This window comes from Herpailurus yagouaroundi, unplaced genomic scaffold (genome assembly GCF_014898765.1).
Source record: "Herpailurus yagouaroundi ecotype Mexico unplaced genomic scaffold, PumYag 77, whole genome shotgun sequence".
In the NCBI taxonomy this organism is placed as follows: domain Eukaryota; kingdom Metazoa; phylum Chordata; class Mammalia; order Carnivora; family Felidae; genus Herpailurus; species Herpailurus yagouaroundi.
The window spans coordinates 56,139,820-56,162,146 of NW_024412388.1; the positions used below are offsets into that span (position 1 = coordinate 56,139,820).

At 36.2% G+C, this 22,327-nt stretch overlaps 1 protein-coding gene and 1 long non-coding RNA gene across 5 annotated transcripts in view; one reads left to right on the forward strand and one right to left on the reverse strand.

Moving 5' to 3' along the window:
* Positions 1 to 6,678: 6,678 nt before the first annotated feature.
* Positions 6,679 to 22,231, reverse strand: SERBP1 (SERPINE1 mRNA binding protein 1). Of its 4 annotated transcripts, none has more exons than XM_040470589.1 (8): positions 21,810 to 22,231; positions 17,997 to 18,147; positions 17,213 to 17,353; positions 17,011 to 17,082; positions 16,309 to 16,428; positions 13,413 to 13,590; positions 10,277 to 10,450; positions 6,679 to 8,902 (listed from the first exon to the last, which is right to left on the reverse strand). In XM_040470589.1, exons 1-8 carry the CDS (start codon positions 22,120 to 22,122, stop codon positions 8,846 to 8,848), a joined length of 1,206 nt encoding a protein of 401 aa, XP_040326523.1. In that variant the 5' UTR covers positions 22,123 to 22,231; the 3' UTR covers positions 6,679 to 8,845. The 4 variants fall into 4 exon arrangements, with proteins under 4 accessions (XP_040326523.1, XP_040326522.1, XP_040326525.1 ...); XM_040470588.1 differs by having other exon boundaries at positions 17,011 to 17,100; XM_040470591.1 differs by having other exon boundaries at positions 16,309 to 16,383; positions 21,810 to 22,230.
* LOC121027284 (uncharacterized) overlaps positions 21,635 to 22,327 on the forward strand; it is a 40,623-nt gene continuing 39,930 nt past the window's right edge. The window contains exon 1 of the long non-coding RNA XR_005788641.1: positions 21,635 to 21,738. This is a non-coding gene — a long non-coding RNA (uncharacterized LOC121027284). The remainder of the gene's footprint in view (positions 21,739 to 22,327) is intronic.

Genomic DNA, 22,327 nt, shown 5'->3' on the forward strand with positions numbered 1-22,327 from the left:
TGAAAGGCTGATAGGTGAACTCTCAAGTAAATCACTTGTCTAGAATTAAGAGATCAGAAAGGTTTCTTCCTTTCCACTAATAAAAGATAAGCAATTCAATCAATTGCCTGTCAGTGGAAAGAAGTCAGATCTTTACATCGCAGCCTATACTAAAGCTCCAATAAACTAAAACTTTGCAAAACACCACACCAAGTTAGATAAAAATAGTTATATATGCCCCCAAATAACTAAATTAGGTGCTCTTACAGATCAATATGAAAAAAGCCAACACTTTAAAGTAAAATGGACTGAGTAGAGCCAACTCACAACACATGTAACTGCCTGGTAAGCATAAAACAATCACCTATAATCAAAGGAATGAAAGATAATGCCATTTTTCACGTATCAAATTAGAATAAACTGGTGTGCACAACCAGGAATGTTAGTTGGCTTTCTGGAAGCAGTTGGACAATAATATTCAATAAAATTTGAGTAAACCAACTCCACATCTAGCAATGCAGACTAAAGAACAGTATAAACATCAAATAGGATAAAGGACTGATCACACCATACATTAAAATGGAGAGGGGGGCCTAAATGCCCTTCAGTAGGTACCTGGTTAAACCATAATCTATATAACAGTTTTATGGAATCTAAGATTCCACTAGTTTTAGGACACACCATTACTTTATGCTCTGAGTAGGAAAAAGTGCTAATCTCTAATATGCCATCAATTTCCATGATGGATGTTCCCCCTGCCCCCACCATTTTAACATGCCTGAAATTGGAATGGATCTTTGAACTGATGAAAAGCATACTATACATGCATTTTACAAGTATAATATTGGACATGGAAATGGTCAGTTTCAAAAGGCTGAATTGAATCATCTCACTTTTATAAATCAATGCAAAACAAACAAACAAACCCTGGAAGAATATACACCAAGATGCTGTAGTGGCTATCTCTAACCATAGGTTTTTAAATTACATTCTTTTCACCAAAAACTCATTACTCTTGTAATAGGATAAAGTCAATAAAATATGAAGTTATTACCAATTTCCTTCCGAAGACTTGAAACAGTGGATCTAGAGACAGACCCTATTGAGCACTTTAAGCCCATGCTGCTTTCATCCTCCACCGTGTTTGGCACTTTCACTGACCATTAGTACTCCTGTCAGAGGGCACAGCAGAAAAGTAAAAAAGGCAAAGTAGATGACATGCTTGGTAAGGGTGGGGTTAGAAATTTTAGGGTAATAACTTAAAGCAGTGGATCTTGGAAATACAAAGTTTTTATCATAAGCCAATTTTTCCCAAATCCCCATTCTAATAGGAATAATGACCAGTATCATCAAACAGTCCTTCGTACATGCAGTTTTGAAGGGTGTAATTAATGCAGTGCTCACCCTGACTGGTTAAGGTATAATACCCACTACTCAGGTGGGGAAACATACAAATTAAGTAACTTCTAAGTCATATAACTAGTACCTGATATTGGAGAGTCTTGTTTCAGAGAATAACCTTTATAATTCTTTCCTATGCAAAAGACTGCTCTACAAATTTATGTCAACTGGGGTTTTGACTATAGTTGACTATACTATAATTCCATAAAAATCTTTGATGCTATTTTTAGGTAACAAAAAACTGGCATTTCCATACTTTTAAAGTTCTACATCGTTATTTTTCTTGAGAAATCTACATAAAACCTTGGTAAATCTTAAATGACCAGAAAATATCTGGCACTCCTGAACTTGCTAATTTATCTCTCCAGCTAATCTAAGTCCTATAAGACACAGGCAGGCCACAGAAAGGAAGTGACTAACACTCCCAGTCAACTCCATTATTTAAAGGAAATTGGTAAATGGAGTATTTAAAGCTACATATAAAAACATTATGCCTTTTCAATAGAAAAATAACCAGAGCAACATTGTCTTTAATTAAAATAGCAATTACTCTACTTACCTATTGATTTTTTCCAAGTAAAAGGCTCTCTTAGGGCTGCATTTGACTTAATATTTTTGCTTACGTGAATTGTTGAAACATTAATGTCCTTCCTCCATTCTGTAGTAACTGACTCATTTTGCGAGGGGTCATTTATTTCAGCAGCAAAACCATTCTTAAGTTGGTTCTGCTGAGATTTCAATCATATCTCTGAGACACACAAACATATTTATGTGCTGTCATAGTTTACCTTTAAGTCAATTCATGCCTTTTTTAATTTCCACAAGTTTAAAGAATTCTTCCTTACGAGATCCTGGCCTTATGTAGGTAAAAGAATGTTATGTATCTTGTCAATTTTAGATATCTTACTACCTACCTAGAGGTTACTAGGACCCCAAGGGAATACTACAGTAACTATTAGGGAGTTTCTCAGAGAAGAAACTGTTCTCAAAGCCCTGAATTGTCACTGAAAAGGCCCTAACACCCCACAGCAGGATACTTTTACTAGTTCAAAAAACTGAAAATATTCCTTATAAACCGGGTGAAAACCAGTAACATAAGACATTTGTTCTTTATGAAAGAAAATCTCAATTCAGCTGCTAAAATGGCAATTATATACATCTTCCAACATTAGTGGACGATATGCCTATGTTAAGCTGAGGGCACATTTCTTGTGCCATCTAAAACCAAGGAGCCTGGAGACACACATCCCTACCTCTCCCCAACCAAAAAACCTCTCTCAAGGTGAAAATAGAGAGTCATAAGATTTCATTTAGAAACAGAAATCTTACTTTATTCCACCACATAGAGAGTAAAAGATCATTTGTCCCTCTGTAGAAAATACTTTTCCTAAGTTTCTTCTCCTCATACTTGTATTACAACTTTGACTAGATTCCTTTGCATTCCTATACATTCCCTTTAGTTTACCCCTCCTGGTCTATGGCAGGGTAGATTTTCAGAGCAGCTGCAAAGACAATTTTTAGAAAACACCCACTTTGACCTGCTTGCAATAGACTAAAATAACTTACAAGGATAATTAAGTCAGTAAGCCATTTCTCCAGCTATAGATGCAATCTTAAATCAATTCAAATTTTTCCTCAAAAAATCTGTAGCTATTTTAAAAATCTAATAACTCTAAGGAGCAAGACTGATGATCCTGAAAATAAGAGGAACATCCATACCCTCCTGTAACTGGAGGATGCTTATTAAATTTCAATTCTTTAATCAACAATATATTGGCAATTTTCTCTTAATAAATTTTGTTCGTTTTCTCCTGAAGAGGAAATCTTCTCAGATGATTTCACTTAGCATTATTCAGCATCCAAAGCCCTTTTCTTCTTCTGTCAACATGACTTCCAGAGCTCTACCAAGACTCAAGAAGTGTGTTGGGGTTTGGGGGCGTCAGTCTAATTATTAAAAACATCGATTTACCAGATTTTGTTAACACAGTGACTAAATGCCACTCAATCTTCAAGGGATACATTAACAAAATATACCTGCTATGGATGCTGACTTCCTTCCCGGTGACCAGTAAAACTTACATCTTAAAAGTAGCTTTATCCAATCCAGTCCTCTCATGCATCCTTCAGAAGCTCTTTAGACTTTAACACTTAAATGAAACCTTGGTAACTATGTACATGAATCAAGTTGAAACAAAATTATCTGTAGTTTTTGGAAAAGTTCTTCCTCTACTGGAAAAAAAAAAAATGTGGAAGCTTCACTGGAAATTCAGAATTTCCAGGGAAAAGACAAACCATCTATCTATCTATAAACAGAACAGTAACTGTGTTTAGTTCAATTCACCAATTATGAAAGCTTATACATTTTCAGCCATGAAACTGGGAGTTGATGAGGTGGTAGTGACAATCAGCATCTTCTTTAATGTGTTTAGTCATCAATTTCCACAACTACCTCTGGCAGTCTGAGCACTTTGAGAGTGTGGCTGCCAAACAAAGCAACATTTTGTTATGGATTACTACACCCTAGGTGTGAGACAAGGAATTCATTAAGTTCCCAAAACAAAGTTTCTGACATTATTCATCAGCTAATAAAAAATTTTAGTCCAATGTAACCAAACCAGGCAAACAAGAACCACATTCAGCTGGACCACTTCATACAACTCTTCATGCTAGGTAGATGGAAACCAGTGCCATTTCTTCAAACTAAGAGAGCTCTTTAAGTCCTAAAATCTTTAAAAGAAATGATCAGCTACAACTGTTAACTGAGGGTAATATAGTGTAATCAGTACCATCCATTTTCCCTACTCAGTTCACCAAATATCAAAATCCTGAATATTAACTAGCCCTTTGCTCTCCACATTTCCATACCAGTAACACTGAATACAGCTGTTTAACTGCCCACACCCAGCCAGAGAGCAAAAGGGACAAAGTTACTGATTTAAAACACTCTAAGTACCTACATAATTAACATATCAAACAAAAACATAATTAGGTAAATTGTTTCCTAACTTGCATGAGTCATTTTTCATCTTTTCTTTCCTTCCATTCAGAAGTAAACAATTGACTCCTAGTTATTTATAAGGTAATCAATGGCACAAAATCGAAATTCTGCCCAAATGAATATTCTAAGCTCTGAGAAATGCAGTCCTCAAGAATCCAGTAATTGATACCCCAGCTCAACCTATGAAGTTAATTAAAAGACTTTTGTTTCCTCACCTATATAAAATGTTCACAACTCGCAGCTCACTGAAAAATCACTACACATCAGAAAGAGCTTGGCATTGACAAAAACTGCCGAAACATGAAACATTAAACTATAATCATGGCATTAAGCATAATCTTATAGCGAATTTACTTTCCTAAATAACTTTCAGGAGAATATATTTGAGTTACAAGCTACATAATCTTTTTTGAACAAGACCCATCTTTACTTAAACAGGCTACCAGATACCTTGCCCTTATTCTGATTGTAGAAGTTAAGAGGTAACTTGCTTTAAAATACTTCTAACTTCACAACTTCCAGTGGGGTAGGATTTAATTTGTACCTAGAACTCTCACATGTTGACCTGGGAGTGATAGCTTAGATCAGGGGTCAGCAAAGATTTTTCATGAAGGGACATATGTTTCAAGCTTTGTGGGCTACATCTTCATATAGGATTAGTTTTTAACCCTTAAAAAATGTAGAAGTCATTCTTTGCTCAACTGTACAAAAGCAGGCCACAGGCTGAAGTCTGGACTCCTAGCTTAGATACAGAACTTAAACACTCATTTCCAATGTTAACTATCTCCCTGAAGCCAAAATCTTGATAGTAATAATGTATCTTTATATCATAACCATTTTATGAAATTAAACTTCTCATCCTTTAGTTACAATTTTTCTCTATATTCTTTGATCTAGTGAATTCCTCTCAGCCTGAAACAGGCTTACTTCAATCACTCCTCCTACGACCTTCATATTTACCTAACTTAAAAATCACATAGGATTTAAGTTGAGGACATGTCCAAGGTAAACCTAGGCTGAGCAAAAAGGAACTGAACCCAGATTTCTAAAACCTGCCACTTAATAAACATCTTAATGATAAACTTTGACAGTTTTGTAAATCATGTTAATGAATTATTTCACTAATTTCTAGGTCTGAAACTTTGGTAAGAGATCATTTTACAAGTTGTTATTACTCTGTAAAGCATACTAGTAATCACATTTTGGGCCTTCTCCGGCTAATTTGGAAATGGGACTTATGTTTAGACTTGCTAAACACAGGTTAATTTCAGAATTAGAAAAATATGGGTTATAATCTACTTTTTAAGTATTAATTTACTTTCTTTAGAAAGTAGAATTTACGTGTATTGGAAAGCCCTAGAATTTGCTATACCAGTTCCTTCAAAGTTGGGACAGCTATCCATTAATATATCTGATATAATCTTACCTTAAAATCACAATCATTCAGGTTCCAGGAGCTTCACACTTGTTTTAACCTTTTAATATTTTTGGTTCCTTCCACGTAATGCTAGTGCTCTTAAAGATGTGTTTTAAATATCCAATACACAATATTTAGATTTTGTATGAAACTTCCTAATGGCACAATAAAATTTTCCTATTTCAGTGCAATGATCTCTAGCAATTGGAAAAATAATATAATTAGAATGAGTACTTCATAGTCTCCCTTCAAACCTATACCAAGAAATAAGCCCCAAATATATTTACAACCCTAGAGATGTCCTGCTTCCATGTTTAAAATAAAACTAAGTAACTGGATGTGTAGTACCTACTACATTTTAAAATCTTTCCTAATTCCACACAGGTCTCAAAAGACTATTAAACTAAAAAATAAACTAAATCCCAATTATGTGAATGCAAGCTGAAAATGTCTTAGTAATAAATATCAACTCTGGCATTATTCCCATGTAAAAGCACCAAGATAAAAGTTTACTACAACATTCAGTCAGGGACCACTATTATTTAGAGACCTGTATTAAGGGATTTTTAGTATTGTATCATTTGTTTAAAAAAAAAAGTGGTATTCAGTATGATTAACTTTCACACTCAAAATGTGATTTGCTAAAAGAAATGCCAATTGTCCTGTTAATCCTTGAAATTCATTTTACAAGTTAAGAATTCAGCTTTCTAATTGAAATAGGTATCCCTTCCAAATGTGATCCAACAGCCTGGTTTAACAAAAACCCCACATAAACAAAATCTAAATATAAGCGGGGGGAATGATTATTTTGGGGGTGCACACACAGGTCAGAAAACACATAATGATAAATGGGCTCCTATTTGTTTTCATGACTTTTAAGAAGTGAGCATGAAAATAAAATCTTTATTTTCAGTTATTACCCACCAATAAGAGAAAGTTAGGTTCACAGTTTTAGCTCTTGACACAAAGTGAACTAGGAGGCAAATTTACATCCATCAGATACAACTAATGGACCAACTTTTTAAAGTTCAGGCTATCTTGAAAGCTTGCAACATACCAGATATTGCTGTATTCTACAGTGACAGAATGCCAGCAATGGCTGACACTAAGTAGAACTTGTGAAGTGTTTTTAATAGGAGATGCTTTCTATAGGTTGCTAAAAATCAAGGTTTACAAACATTACACGTCCAGAAACAAGTTTAAGGAACTTGGAAGTCTAACCACAATGATTTAGGAGGGTGTATGTTGCAATCTCAAGAGGGGTCAATAGTCCATATGGACTAAATTAATACTTGCCTCTGGGTAGCAGGTATGTTTGTAAATATAAAATTATATTAGACATTAGCACCAGTGCAGAACACGCTCAGCATCATAAGATCCAAAACACCAGCACAAAAGTTTATGCATCATTAAAAACCAATTACCTCCTTCCTAAGATGTCAAACTAACAGGTAACTAGATTATAAATCTAATCCAAATGAATAACTCTTGTACTGTACAATTTCTCTTTTAGAAGTATATGGGAGAATTAATCAGCTAAATAGCAGACATTCTGATTTAAGATCTTCAGTATTTTTAAAATTGGACATTACCATACACAGGTAGAAAATACTGAGTGACAAAAGATCTTTAAAACTGTACATTAAGTTCCTTTCCTGTTTACCTGTGTGACCAAAAAAAAAAAAAAAAAAAAAAAAAAAAAAAAAATCCTAGAATATCTGATCTGTTTGTTGAGAATTCTCTCCATGTATGTGGTGATGCTCCCATTCAAGGAACCCATTAACCTAATTTTCTGAGGAAGAGGTAAAAGATACTTACTTGTCACTTTCTGTGGAACAGTCATCTATCAACTTAAGACCAAAATTAATAGCAATATTCAGAAACAGTAAGATTTTTGGTTTATATTTCAAGGACGGTGCTGCTGTTCCAACCTTATAAAGTAAAGCTGTCTGCTCTCCAAATTCCAAAAATTAACATACCCCCGCCCCCCCATCTTACCATACAAACCAGTGCCCTTTGGTTTCTTAAGAAAAAAGCAAGGGTTAAAAGGCTGCTGATTATGGAAGAACAATTTTGATTTGGGACCTTCCACACACAAATCATACTGAGTGGCCAGACACTTATTTTACAGAACAGTTTAAATAGTACGCAGTAGCCAAATCAACTTGTTCCACCCACCCTTTGGAGAGGAAAAAACCCAACACCCATAAAACTACTTCACTTGATAGGATGTGTACCAACAAGTAGCTTAAACCTTCACCAACAAGGTGTCTAGTTTGGTTTTTAAAATGGGGGACAGTCACACATTTTAAAAGTAAATATAGGTGAAATTGTCAATTATAAATTTGAACCTAATGAACCATGCAGGAGCAAGGGTTAATAAACCAATGTGCTTTGAATTTGTTCAAGTACTGATAGTTCTGTATATAAAGATTTAGCATATATAACAGCTATCATGAGAAGTGAAAAAAGATTTTCCCCAGAAATGAAAATATTAAAACTAAGTTAAAATACATAAAGTAGTATTAGTATTCCACACAGCATAAAATTTGACAAATCAAAGTTTACATGACCCAGTTGACCATGTGTGAAAATGCAAAGCAGGTATTAAAACTGATATTATGTCCAATATTTAAAACCAGTTTGTAATTGAGAGAACATCTAAATCCTTAATTAAAAAACACAAATGAAGTGAAAGCTTTAAACTGGTACACACTGTTCACACCTATATTTCAAGTTTGGAAATGCATATTTGCAAGCAGCAATACAAAAGTATTCATGAAGAATGCATAATCTCTGAAAATTATGAAAACATCCCTGCTACCAATACATTTCTAAATACAAAACTGACTACCATATTGTTACTTCTGTGTAGCGAGAGAAGTTCATTTTCAAAACAGATAAAATTCAGTCTTTAGGTGTGAATGGTATGAATGACAGTCTTTTTTTTTTTTTTTTTTTAAATTCTTAAGTCGTTTGGGATCCTTAAGCATGCAAAACCTCAGATGGGAGGGTCCACAAAGGAACCAGGGTTGTCTTATGGCATCCAGTTAAGCCAGAGCTGGGAATGCCTCAGGGTCATCTACATCAGGAGCAGAAGCACTTGACTGAAAAAGAAAGAAACCAAAATGAACAATTCTAGAATCCTGGATTGCCAGTGTCTACATTCAGACACGCAACTCTAAAAAATCATGAGGTTAAATAAAATACTAAGTAAAATGAGGCAAAAGCTTTACTTAAAAGTCAAAGTTATGGATCAGAATAAAACTATAAATATTTACAATGAGCCTTTTCCTAAGTTTTTATCAAAACCTATAAAACTTGCTTAAAATATCATGGGTTTAGTTTTCTAATCAATCACACAAGTAGACTCACATGGAATATGTGTGTGGAATTCTTACTTTGTTGTTTAGTAATTTTTTCCTCCCTTGCTCAATATGAATGGCATCAATTTGAAAGCAGGCTAAGAAACTTGTTACATAAAATGATTTAAGCAGCACATTCATCAGTGTTAGAAAGGGACCCAACTGCTATTTATAAAGTACAAATAACAACAGAAATGTGTTGAAAGAGCCCATATACACAACAGTGATCTTTTTAAAAAAACCTGATGTCAGAGGAAGAAACAAGAAATTATCACCCATTATGGACAAGCATAAAATCTGTTATACTAATCTACCACTATAATCAAACACTGACAGACTAAATCAAGTAAATGGGTCCCCAATTTGCACATCAGGTGTTGAGAATTCAGGAAGGCATCATTGTTGTTTCCTAGCCACACCATTAGAGACAAAGAACTAACTTAACCCAAGTATTACCTCTAATACTTTAGTTTAATAATATCTAGTCATGATACTTTGGCATCAAACAAATCAGAGTTCAAATTCATCAATTAGTAGGGCTTCTATCAAAATATTTCTTAAGAACTTGTTTCATGTCACACACACTGTGCAAGGCATTAGATTATAAAACTAGGACATGAATGAATTCCAGCTTTCACACTATAGTAAAAAAAAGTGACAATATCATCTTGTGTCACACAATTATGGACACAAATGTTATTATTAATGTTAACATTTAGCTGAGACCTAAAAAAAGCAGCAAAGAGTCAAGGCAAAGGAAGAGGCTGGCATTTCAAGTAGACCTTAGCAAAGGCCAAGAGTTAACTTGGTTCCCTGTATCTAAATTTCTCCTTCTGTAAAACAGGGATGTCAGTGTGCTAACAAGAATTAAGTACCTAAAATGCCTAGCACAGCACCATGACCAGCACCTAATAAGTACTGAACAAAGTGATAATTTTACTAGCAGCACAATTCAATCACTTTAAATACTTTAAACAAAAATATAGCCTAAAATGTAGTTTCTTGAAGGTATGTCTACTTCTTTTTTCTTCTTCTATTCATATCCCCAAAATGGACATAGGGCACTGCTTTACCAAAGAGAGGTCTTCAAATTACTTAAAGAAGTCTTAAAATTACCTTGTCAGTTCTGCTGCCACGGTTTGGACGTCCACCACGCCCACGGCCACCTCGCCCTCCCCTGCCACCACGTCCTGGGCGGCCAAGGTCTCCAAAATTGATCTCCAGCTGAGACGTTATATCATTTGCTGGCTTCCGGAAATGATGGTCCATAACCGAATCTTCAGCATGAGCCTAAAAATTTAAGAGTGGGCCATGGGATGATTAATAGGAAAGCAACACCACTAATTTCTAAATAATTAACTTTCTTTTAAAAAGACCAAAATCCAATCTGCACTTTGTGTGAATATATCAAAAATGATATGTGTCCTTCAGATGAAGACTTCTGGATAGATGTAAGGTTTCTACTGGTGATTAACTGAATCCCTTTTTAAGTTATGAAGAAAACTCTGGCTCTGTACTCTTCCAAGTATGACTTGGAAAAAGAAGTCACGTATAAACTTCTCAGAATGCTTTTCTGTTCATGTACTACTATATGTTCTTCCCCTTAAACTGGAGAACTACAGATTCAAATGAAACACAACTTTACATCAGGGAACCTTGAAAGCTAAGCACAAATAAATCCAAGCCTTAAATATAGCCAGGTAACCTTAAAGTCAACATGTTTGTGGAATCCAGATCCTCCTCTGTATTTATGTATAAAGTATACCACCCACTCTGCAAAACAAAACAAAAGCCAGAGAATTTTACACTGTTTAATTCTTAATTTCTTCTTATATGTTTGGGATGAATGTGTTTTAATTTTTTTAATGTTTACTTTTGAGAGAGAGCGAGAGAGAGTGCGCGCAAGCAGGGGAGGGGGATATAGAGAGGGAGACACAGAATCCGAAGCAGGTTCCAGGCTCAGAGCTGTCAGCACAGAGCCGGATGCGGGGCTTGAACTCACAAGCCTTGGGATCATGACCAGAGCCGAAGTTGGATGCTTAACTGACTGAGCCACACAGGCACCCCGGGATGAATGGGTTTTAATCTTCTAGTTGGAAACTTTTCTTATACTACTTGAAAGTATGTTTTAGTTTTCCTAAATACAGGTACAATCCTTTTCTGAAGGAACAATGAACATTTTGTTCTTTCTAAATGTTGTAACACTACAACTGTTAATAACTACCCTTTAAAGTACAAGTAAATTTTGTAGTTATATCTATGTTTTCACCCCTCTAATTGTCTAATATCCAAATTGTCATTCCTCAGTGCTAGGCCAACCTAATCTAAAAGGCAGTAGAAGGTTCTTTTTAGAATATCCATTTAAGTTAATGTTTAAATGTAAATCCACAAAACAACTGGCAAATTAAAGTCAATTATATATACGAATTGCTTAATTTTTAAACATTTGCTACTGCAAAGCAACAGTATCAATTCATTAATTAGAAGTGTTTATAAGTTTCTAGAGCACAGAAGCAAAAAAGCCTAATTGATATACTACTGAAGCACCTCAAAGGTTGTACTACACTAATAAAGACAAAGTCTGGATGTTCAGGGCACATCCCTTTAAAGCAGCTAGAACAAATCTGCAGTTTTTTTTTCTAGAACCATGAAGGATAATCAGAACTAAGAGCTCTGACTTCAGCTGTCAATTAACAACCTAATTCAGTTTTCCATTTCTAAAGTTTCTTGCTTTTCCTAACTACTAGTTTGTTGTGAGGATTAGGATATGTAAAAGAGAAAGAGCACTTAAAACATACTGCAACAATCTTGAAGACCCATACATAAACTGCAAGACCATATATGTCAATAAGGCCAGATCTAAACAGGTACCCACATCACAAAAGCAACATGAACAAAAAGGATCCAAACACATAAAAGTGGTTTGATAACAAACATGTCCTGGTTTTAAAGTTATTCATAACAAATTTCACAACTTAATTTTCAAAAATTTCTAATCATATACATCAGTTTGTAGAATTATTTTTGAAAAGTTCAATGTAAAATAGTACTTAAAACTACCATACCTAACCCAAGGTCTATAAAATGCATGAGAGACTTCAGGGTATTCATGAATCATGTAAAATAGATCAGTATTTTGTGTATGTGTGTCTTGTTCTAGAGAAAAGTTCTATCGGGACCCCAAAAAAGTTACAAATCATTTTGTCAAGTTGCCCAAGTAAATCTTTCCCATTTTAACCTAAGCAGTTTAATAATTACTGCAAATTAACAACCTCTCCAAGATGAACTTTCATGATTTTTTTAATCAGGAATCCTATTTGCTTAACCCTAATACACAACTTTATCTGCAAAAATTACAAAAACAATAACCAAAGGCATTCAAATGAAGCAAAAAGTTTGTTTTTTTTTTTCCTACAGGACTTGGCACTTAAGACAAAGTCCCCATTTTTATGGAGTCAATGCTTAAAAAATCATCTCTAAACCCAGAATATTTAAGTCTCTTCAACCTTTATTTCAAAATGTTTCCAAGTTTGTTTCACAGCTATTTGTTTAGAAAATTAAGATGCAATATCTTACCGAATCTTTTTATTGCAGGTTGCCTTAGTAACAAAAACATTTCAACTTCACTTTATAATCAAAATCTCACACTTGTACAAGCCCTAAATCATGGGCAATGGGCCATTCCTCTAAGAACCCGCCCCTATGACTGTTACCAAATCAAAAACCACCAACATGCCTTTCTCAAATATTTTTGTTAGTAAACCAATTTGCTGGTTCCTGTAAGACATCAATCCTCAGTAAAGGAAAACATTTTTTGAAGAGTCTTGATCATTATAAATGGCACAGGCAGAATTTGAAAAATTTAATACTAATGAAGCCACTAATTTATTTTAGATTAAACCACATGAATATGCAAATCTTTCAACTGATTCCCAGTTAGGCAAGACTTTTTAAATATTAGCACAACTCTGAAAAGACCTACCTTATTTCTAAGACACTAATTTTATGATACACAACTGCTTTTTAGGAAAAAAACAAAACCACATTAGATACATTGTGGACTGATTAAAGGACTACTTTTCTTGACACATATAGTAATGCAATTTATTTCCTTTTTGAAAGTTTATCTACCCCAAATGATCCTAGGTAAAGGTTTTCTAAAAACAGATTACCCATGTCATATTTTTAAAAAGTATAAATACAATTCAATACACATCTGAACATTTCCAAACACCACAAAACTTAATTTTACCTCTTCACTCTTTGACTTATGAAGAACAAATCCCTTCTTCCACTGCCCATCAGCACCTTCATTTGGTTTTCGGATATTAAATTCTACTTTTGCCCGGTCCTTATTTTGAATAGCTTTCCACTCATCCAAAGTCATTTCTTTTGGACCCTCTTCCTTTACTTCTTCAACTTCATTCTCCCTGTGAAAACATATTTGTTTTATAGCTGATAGTTCTTTTAAAGCTGATAAAATCCTAATTTACAATTATAAGGAAGCAGCTAATCTTGACTAGTTGGTATTCTTTAAGAGACTACTCAAGGACAAGAAGACCCCAGTCCTCTTTGTAACCCAAAGGTTAACATGTAACTTGGTGGAGGCTAGAATTCAGTACTTGTTGAATTAGTGAAAGCATGGATAAACTGAGGAATATACAATTTTGAATTATCTTTACCTAAAATACACATTTCTTAAAAACATACTTCTTTAAAACCACACATACCCTTATGTGATTAAAATATTAGGCTTAGCTTCTCCTAAAACACTTTTTAATTTTCCTAATTTCCCACAATATAGAACTTATAACAAAAATAAAGGCAATCATCTAGGATGACTGAACAACCAGGACTCATATTCTAGAATATAGAGCTATTCCTCTATCCTTTCTTTTATCAACTAACGCTCATAGCAAAACAATTTTAAAAGCCAAGTACACCTATAAATCCAAAATCCTGTATACTCCAAACTTTCAAATCAACCTGACATGGACAGGAAACTGCAGCTTCACCAATACTGGAACCTTCCACAAAACACACCAATTTCAAAACTTAATACTAAATTAGTTAGAACTATTATATACTATCCTTTCCATTTTTTTCAAAAACAAAGCATGGGCCTAGGAATCCATTATTTCAGTCTAATCTCAACTTGTAATTGTCACCAAACAAGTTGTTTGCTATTTTGGGAGCCTTGCTTCCTTCCAAAGATAGCAGGTGACTCAGTTAGCCTGAGAGCTCAAATATCTATCTCCCTTCCATGCTACTTTTCACTGTTCAACATATCCTATCTTAAAACTTCCTGTACCAAGTTTACACTTAATAAATGATACCTTGGCTAGCAATATCAAATCCAACTCTGTCACTTTGCAAATGAGAAAACGAAGGATCAAAAAAAGATCCTAGTTACTCCCAAGTCATGACACAGCCAAGAATAGAACTCAGCATACCTTTACCACGTCATGAGATCATGACCTCTATCTTCAAGGGTTGTTGAAACGATCAAATGAAATAAAATAAAGGCTCTGGGAACTAAATATAAGGGAGTTAATCAAAGTCAGCCTGTGACTCTTAATCAAAGCTATGCTTCCTAAATTTATACTTCCACATATAAGATGGAATACTATATTCAGATTCTCCCCTGCTCTAATGTCATAATCTTGATCTTCTTTAGCCCAAATACCCTCAATTGTATTCCTGGGTCCTGAGCGAAAGATTTGCTTGCAATACACTATCAATACATTAATTTCTTCCGATAAACAGTTTTACCACTCAAAATTATGATTTCGTAGTTTCATATAAGTGAAATTTATATTACCCCAAGTGTAACAGATCACTTAATACCATGTATGTTTATCTACTCTAATAGTAAATTATTATTCTTTCTTCAAACAAACCCATGGAATATGATACTATTACCAATAATGGTTCACTGTAGGCGCAACTTTTGGAGAAAAAGAAGAAAAGCATCCCCTCTCTGACTGATTTAAATATACTCTGATTAAGATTACACAAACCCGGGGTGCCTGGGTGGCTCAGTGGGTTAAGCATCCAACTCTTGATTTTGGCTCAGGTCATGATCTCACGGTCACATGTCAGGCTCTGCCGACTGTGGAGCCTGCTTGGGATTCTCGCTCTCCCTCACCCTCTGCCCCTCCCCCACTCATGGGCTAGCCCTCTCTACATAAACAAAAACCCTAAATAACTAGCAATTACACAAACCCTAAAAAACTGGCAATTCCAGACTTTAATCCATATTACTATACATAATAAATGACTGGCATGTAACTTCTGCTTGGGTTGATGGAAACTAGAGGAAGGCAGTAAATTATTTCCACCAGCATAACTTGAACTTTTACAATTCTTCCACCCTTGAATGAAAACTTCAAAACCAAGTCTTATATCTAAAAAACTCAGAAAATGAAAAGGATTAAGAAAGCCAGTAAATTAGTAACATATTCTGGCTCTTGCTCTCCTCATACATTTAAAAACAAGACAATAATGCTATGTTCCAAATTCTATGGGGGGGAGGGGGGGAAACCTTCAGAGACAGAGAAACCAATTTTAAAATGGTCACATTTTCTAGTTTTAAACTATTTTGGAATAAAATTTATATAGACTCCAAAGTACTACCACCTATGCATTCTAAATACTACAATTCTCTTATGTCAACCATTTGGTCTAATTTTTAGAAACCCCCAGTTTTAGCTTCCACCTATTCAATGTCTCTGGACAGCTATCATCACTAGGATTATTCATTACAACTTGTCTACCACATAAAGTATAGCTAAATAAAATGCAGGGCACCTTTTTCCTATTCTCCATTCTCAGGTTAATTTTTGTTCTTAAGGTGAACAAGTATTACTGTTCATACTGTAAAATATGCATTTTCCTTATCTTTTAAAAGACAACAATGGTAATTTCAAATAGAAATATCCATTTCTATTTTTCAAGCCATTATAGTCCAATATAAAAATGTGTAAAGCAGTCCTCTAAATAGATACTATTTGAGGGATTGGGGCACCACAAAAGTCTCCGGTTAAAAACCACCAAATAGTAGCATTAAACCTGCATGCTCTTTTCTTGGTAAAAACCCAAACTGATTGCAATGCTGGGGCATTACCAGTACACATAAAACCACTTACTTATTTTCAGTGTCTGCAACTGGATGTTCTTCACCTTCAGGTGTTTCCTCAGTCACATTTGATTGATCCAAGTCACTGCAATTATAAGATATTGGTTTCTGAATGTATTTTGGGGACTCTCTAAGGAAAAAAGAAAAAGAAAAGCATCTAGGTCCATTTACATGTAGCTGAAGAATTCTTTATACAAAAATGTTTTAAAGTCTTCACATTCCCTAACAATCTTTTCTTACTAAATAAACTTCCTGGTAGACCTAACAGAAAATAACTTAAAACTGCATACTAATTCCAAGTTATAGTTCAAGTACTTTATTCAAAAAGTAGCAGGACAGAGTAGCTTGCTCAAAAACAAAGTTTCAACAGCCTATCAAACTTTTCTAATGACCACACAGGTCAACAGCTAGAAAAGGAACTATTAAGAACATACAGGAAATCAGCATACCCAAATAACTTAAACGTAGGGTTTGAAAAGCTACACTGCCATATGAAAAGAAAAATGAACATCACATATATTAAAACATAGAAAAATTGGTCATTTGACATATTGTATTCAAATACATCCAACGAGATAGTATAAGGAAGTAGCTCTCAGATGAGAGCATCTGTTCTTGTCCTAGGACAAGTAAAACTTAATAGGTATAGATAAAACTCTAATAAAGTATAGAATCTTATTTAAGCATTATTTTAAAAATTCAGAATACCAACGTTAATTCATCTTTGACAGTTCCCCAGTTGTGAGAGCCGCTACCTCCACGTTTGTCTTCGTGCTTCAGGCCACTGTAATGTGAAAAAGAACTAACAAAACTGAGTTAACATAGTACTCTTTAATTCTAGAAATTCAAATTTTGTCTAATTAAGGAAGCAAATTCACACGTAAAAATATAATAAAAACCTATATAAGACTTACGATCTATCACTTCCACTATGCCTATCAAATTCACGTTTGCCACGAGAATCAAATCCATCTCCTCGGCCCATTCCACGTCCACGGCCTCCTCGACCTCTTCCAAGACCACCACGGCCTCGGATAGGCCGATCAATAATCGGTCTACAACAAACAAAAAATTATTATATACCTCCTCCAAGGTTTCCAGGGAAAAAAAAATAAGGAAAATTCATCCAAAGACTCAAATGCAAAAACATATTTACTGGCTAATAATGCAGTGGTTAAACACGTTTCAGAAAATTCAAAACAATCTACTTCCAAACACAGAAATCAGAACTAGGAAGCTCCCCACAAACGAGAAATTTTTGCTTTCTCTAAAACTTTACTGCCAGTGCCTGTACTTTTTCATGGTTATTCATTTCGCATTATAAACCAGTAAAACCACTACACCTCACCAATACACTTCAAAATAAAAATAAATGCATCTAATGTGCACAAGTCATCTGTTTTCCTATAAACAATTACCCAACAGGACTTTCCTGCTAACAACATCTGGGGACAGTAAGGAAAGGAATTATCCACTGATTCGATAGAAGTATTTCATTACAAGAAGTCCAAGACTAAACACTAAAAACTGTCACTAAAATGTTCATAGTAAAACAATGCATACACTCAGACATTTCTCTAAAAAACTGATCAATGTAACCAGCCACACTGCCACCTGGCAAATTATGCCCAATTTATAGCTTTGTGTTAATATATGACTCTATAAACTGACAAATATGAAGAAATTAAAAAATCTTGCCTATCAACTGAAAATTCTCCTCCTTCACCCTTTTCTTCAAGTGGCTTTTCAAATCGCCGTTCACGAGGTGGTCGCCTTTCTGGTCTCCTATCAATTATTTTCCCTTCACCCTGCAGCTGTTGATCAGGTCTTCTTCCAACACGTCTTATTCCTAAAATGATAAATAACCTGCATAAGCACAGTGTTTTTGCAACACAAAAAATTAGGCAGACTACCGAAAAGACAAAAAAAGAAAAAAAAAGTTGCTATTCTTTCAATCCACTATCCAGCACTTGCTGCTGAAAATGGCAAGTGGGCATCTCTATAAAGTATAAAAGTACTTCAGAGAAATTCCTATTTAAAGACAATAAATTTGTTTCAAACTTCTATTTAGTTTGCCAAATCATATCCTACTCCCTCCCCAAGCATTCCTGTAAATGACTTGTAAGTCATCAGAGTAGCCATTATTCCTCTCACTTTTCAAGATGCCACAATCCCTTAATTTAAAATTCCCACTTTTAGAAATTTTAGGCATATGATACATAGTGGCTTTCAAGACACCAAAGATTAACACCAGTAGCCATTCATTAGTTAATACTGAAGCAAATCAACACACTCACCAGATAAGGACCCTCAGAAAAACAGTGAAGGCCACCTACTTTATTTTACATAATCTGGAGGAAATAAAACTAATTTCTATGAAATTACAAAACTGAGAGGAAAACAAATGGCACAGAGGAATACATCTTCATTGTTTCAAACAGCTAAGTAACCAGAAAAAAGTATCATTTTCCTCTATTAATTTTTGTATGTATTCACATATGTATCCATCCATATCCATTCACAGGGACACACACTGAGAAAAAAATACTGCTATGCAACCACTAGGAAATAGTCCAATCATTTCATTATTATAAATGGAGAGCTTTCTTTGTTTGCCCTTACAAGTATCTTTGTTTCCGAAGAATCTTTAAAAACCACACACACATAGATCCCTTTAAAACAGTATTTAAGAAATAAAAACCATCACTAGGTGATGGCTAAAACATTTACTGATTTCCCCATTAGTTTTTTCCTGTGTCAGTGGCCCACAAAGGCAACCAATATGCATTATCAGTGGCCTCAAGTAGATTAAATTCATGACTGTAAAATTTCAGGTATGCCTAAACTCCTAAACCATAATTTCTGCCCGAGTCAAAAAGCAGCTGAGGAATTGGTTTTGTAACAGGATCTTAAGTTGATTCACTGATTCTTTCTAAGAAAGTGACCACCACCAGAATGCACCCAATCATTCAGTTGCTTGTAACTAAATTCAAATGGTAAATATCAAACTCTTAAATAAAATTTTAAGGTCCAATCCACATAAACTCTCAGGGTAGACCACAAATGTTAGATCGTAAGGCATCTTAAACAAATTCTGTCACAGGTATAGTGTATTGGGGTGGAGCTATGGAACCAGTCCTTTAATAATGATATTCAACAAGCCAAACACACCCAAATGAACAATGGCTTCCTTCCCCACCCAATATTCATTATTATGCTTACAGAACCTAAAAAATTTACTAAATAAATTCACCCAATGACAGATATTTTTAAAAATTCAAACTTTTCTTACCCTCTTATCTGCACTTGCAAACTCATTTGATTTGCAGTAGATTACAGGCTTTCAAAAAAAAAAAAAAACAAAAACAAAAAACCAAAACTAAAAAACACCTTAAACACCTTAGTCTACACTCTTAGCGATGTTCTGTGTCAGCTCTCAAATTCTTCAAATGGACAAACTATGAAACTCATAAAATACGAAATACATATCTAAGATACTTCTAGCATTTGCCAGGACTTGTCATCCAAAGGCAAAGAACACATGATTAGGTAGCAATTCTTCCCACTGCAAGAGGCAGGGAGACAGTTTACAGGTCTATCCTTCTCCAATGCCCACAACATCAACTGACAGGTAGTAGGGATCTGAAATCTTTTTCATTCAACACTTTTCCTATATTTATATGCTTGTGTTCTATGCAATTTAAGGTTAACAAGTGAGTGCAATGTACTGCTGATCTGAAGAAAATGTTGACAGCTAATATGGAAGTTTTCCTAAGTGTACAGAGTGTGAACTCAGTCCTGGTTATAAATTTATGAAGTAATTCCATAACTTTGTAACCTAAAATACTAGGTTTGAGGTTAAGAGCTTACCTCAAAAGTGGGCTTTATGATCAAAACAACTGAGGGGTTTAAACCAATCTTCATGCTTTGAACATTCAAAATGGGTGAACACATTTACCTGGTACACTTTGATTTATACATTTGACTCAATTTTTTCACACTTTTTTTGGATTAGTGATCAAGGGGGTGAACTTGAGCAAAAAATAGTAAATAATTACACAGGTCTCTGTTACTCAACACAGAAATTAAATAATTATTCCACTGTGCTACAGGTTGCTTTAAAACTTAGATTAAATAGATACTTGGTCTAATCAATGTGCACACATGCTTTCCAACACTCCAAATTGTGCTTCTCCCACCCTGTAATTTTAATACAAGAATTGTTTTGTTTTAGTCATCACATAGGTTCTTCATTCCAAGCATCACAGAAGTTCTGTATTAAAAAAAAAAAATCCCAAAGCAAAGCCTAATATCATAATAAATCGTAATTGTTGTGATTTTTAAAATTAGTTGAATGCAATTCAACTAAAATGAGAAACTACTACTTTCACGAGCACGTGGCAGTGAAGAATAATTTCAACTTTCAACGTAAAAAGGCAACTCCAAAGATTCAGAGCTTAAGTTTTACACCTACCTGCTACCGATCGAGTACGCTTTTTTCTGATCCTCAACTGTTTTTGCTTTTTCATCCATCACAGAAGACAAACCAGCAATAAGAGAACGCAAAAATCAACCCCAAGACAACTGTGACCGGCCAATGAATCCTGACCATGCTTCGTGCACATGTGGAGAAAAAGCTACAGACTCAAAGGAGCTCTGCCATGGCTAACATTGTGACAGCCTCTGCACTCATTTCACCACGAGGCCCAGGCGGGGCCACCAATATGAAATACTGAGAGGAGGGGTGACGGGACAGAGGACGAGCCTCAGGATTTCCTGCAATAACAGGTCTTCGTTCGGAATTCCCGCTTCTGCTTGCTACAGTGTAACAAAATGTCTCTTCCCAAAAGCTTCCTTCACTCCAAGTTTATAGTTTTTAACAGTTAAGGGGATGGGGGGGCAATAAAGTACATGTGGCACCTGGAACAGCAGCTTGCTCCACAGTATGATAGCGTAGGACACAGAACTAGCTCAGGTGCAAACTCCGACCCCCCCCCCCCCAGCTTTTCAGTGGGGTACTCCGCGCCATCGTGGGACAAGATGGCAGGAGAGAAGCCAACCGCACCTCAAAGCAGCCTCGGGAGAGCTCCGTGCAGCAAGAAGCTGTGGACCCCACACTTCCCCGTAACTACAAAAGCTTCAGCAAGTGGCTAGCTTCCCCGAACCTCGGTCCACGCGCTCGCCCGCCAAGGAATCCGGCGGGAAGGCAACAGCCTCCCAGGATCGCGAACACGCTCGAGGAGCAGCTTATCTCCAGAGCACGCTCCTCCGCTCAGAAACTGAAGCGGGAAGGGGATGGCTCCAGGATCCTTGCAGGTGGTTTGAACTTGGGGCTACCACGCTCCCAGCACCTTAGAGGGACCTGGCTTTTGTCGTGTGGAGGAAACGTGAGGAAATCGGCGGCAAAGTCTCCCGCGGACCCTCAGAACTCCAGAAGCAGGTGGTAGCCGTAAGGTCCCCTCGCTCCTTCCCTCCATCCCGGGTCTCCCCCACCTTCTACCACAGCTTTACCTTCTTTCTTAAGAGCCACGGGCGGCTGCGTCTCCTCTTTCTTGTCAACCACGCCGACGTTGGGGGGCAGTGGGTTCTTGCGGTCTTTCTGGGACTCTTTACGCAGCTGTTTGCCTGCCGCGTTGGAGTTGGTCTGGGCTGCGGCCTGAGCTGCGCTCTTGGCCCCGGGGCCCCCAACGCCGCCCCCGCCGGCTTCTTTTTTCTTGTTCTCTGCTGCCTTCAACACCTCAAAGGGGTCCGATTCGTCGTCAAATAACTGGTCGAATCGGTTGGTGACCACGCAGCCGAAGCCTTCCTGTAAGTGCCCAGGCATGATGGTGGCTCGGCGGCGCGTTCCTCCACGGATTGCAGCGGGCCGCGCCGAGCCAAGAGCGCCTGCTTCAGCTCTTCCCACAAGATGGCCGGGCCGAGAGAGGGGGGCCGTCTTCTCTTCCGGCGCCAGGCACACATCCGGGAGCGGCCAGCGCCGCACGGCACCACGGGGTATGTAGGCCAGAGTCGCTTTTCCTGAGGCGGCT

Excerpts from the sequence above, each read along its gene's own strand:
- SERBP1 (XM_040470588.1), bottom strand. The coding sequence starts at position 22,122 with ATGCCTGGGCACTTACAGGAAGGCTTCGGCTGCGTGGTCACCAACCGA. Across the intron at positions 13,591-16,308 it reads GTTGCAGACACTGAAAATAA|GGAGAATGAAGTTGAAGAAG; the intron begins GTAAGTGGTTTT and ends ATGTTTTCACAG. Across the intron at positions 8,903-10,276 it reads GTGGCAGCAGAACTGACAAG|TCAAGTGCTTCTGCTCCTGA; the intron begins GTAATTTTAAGA and ends TTTCTTTTTCAG.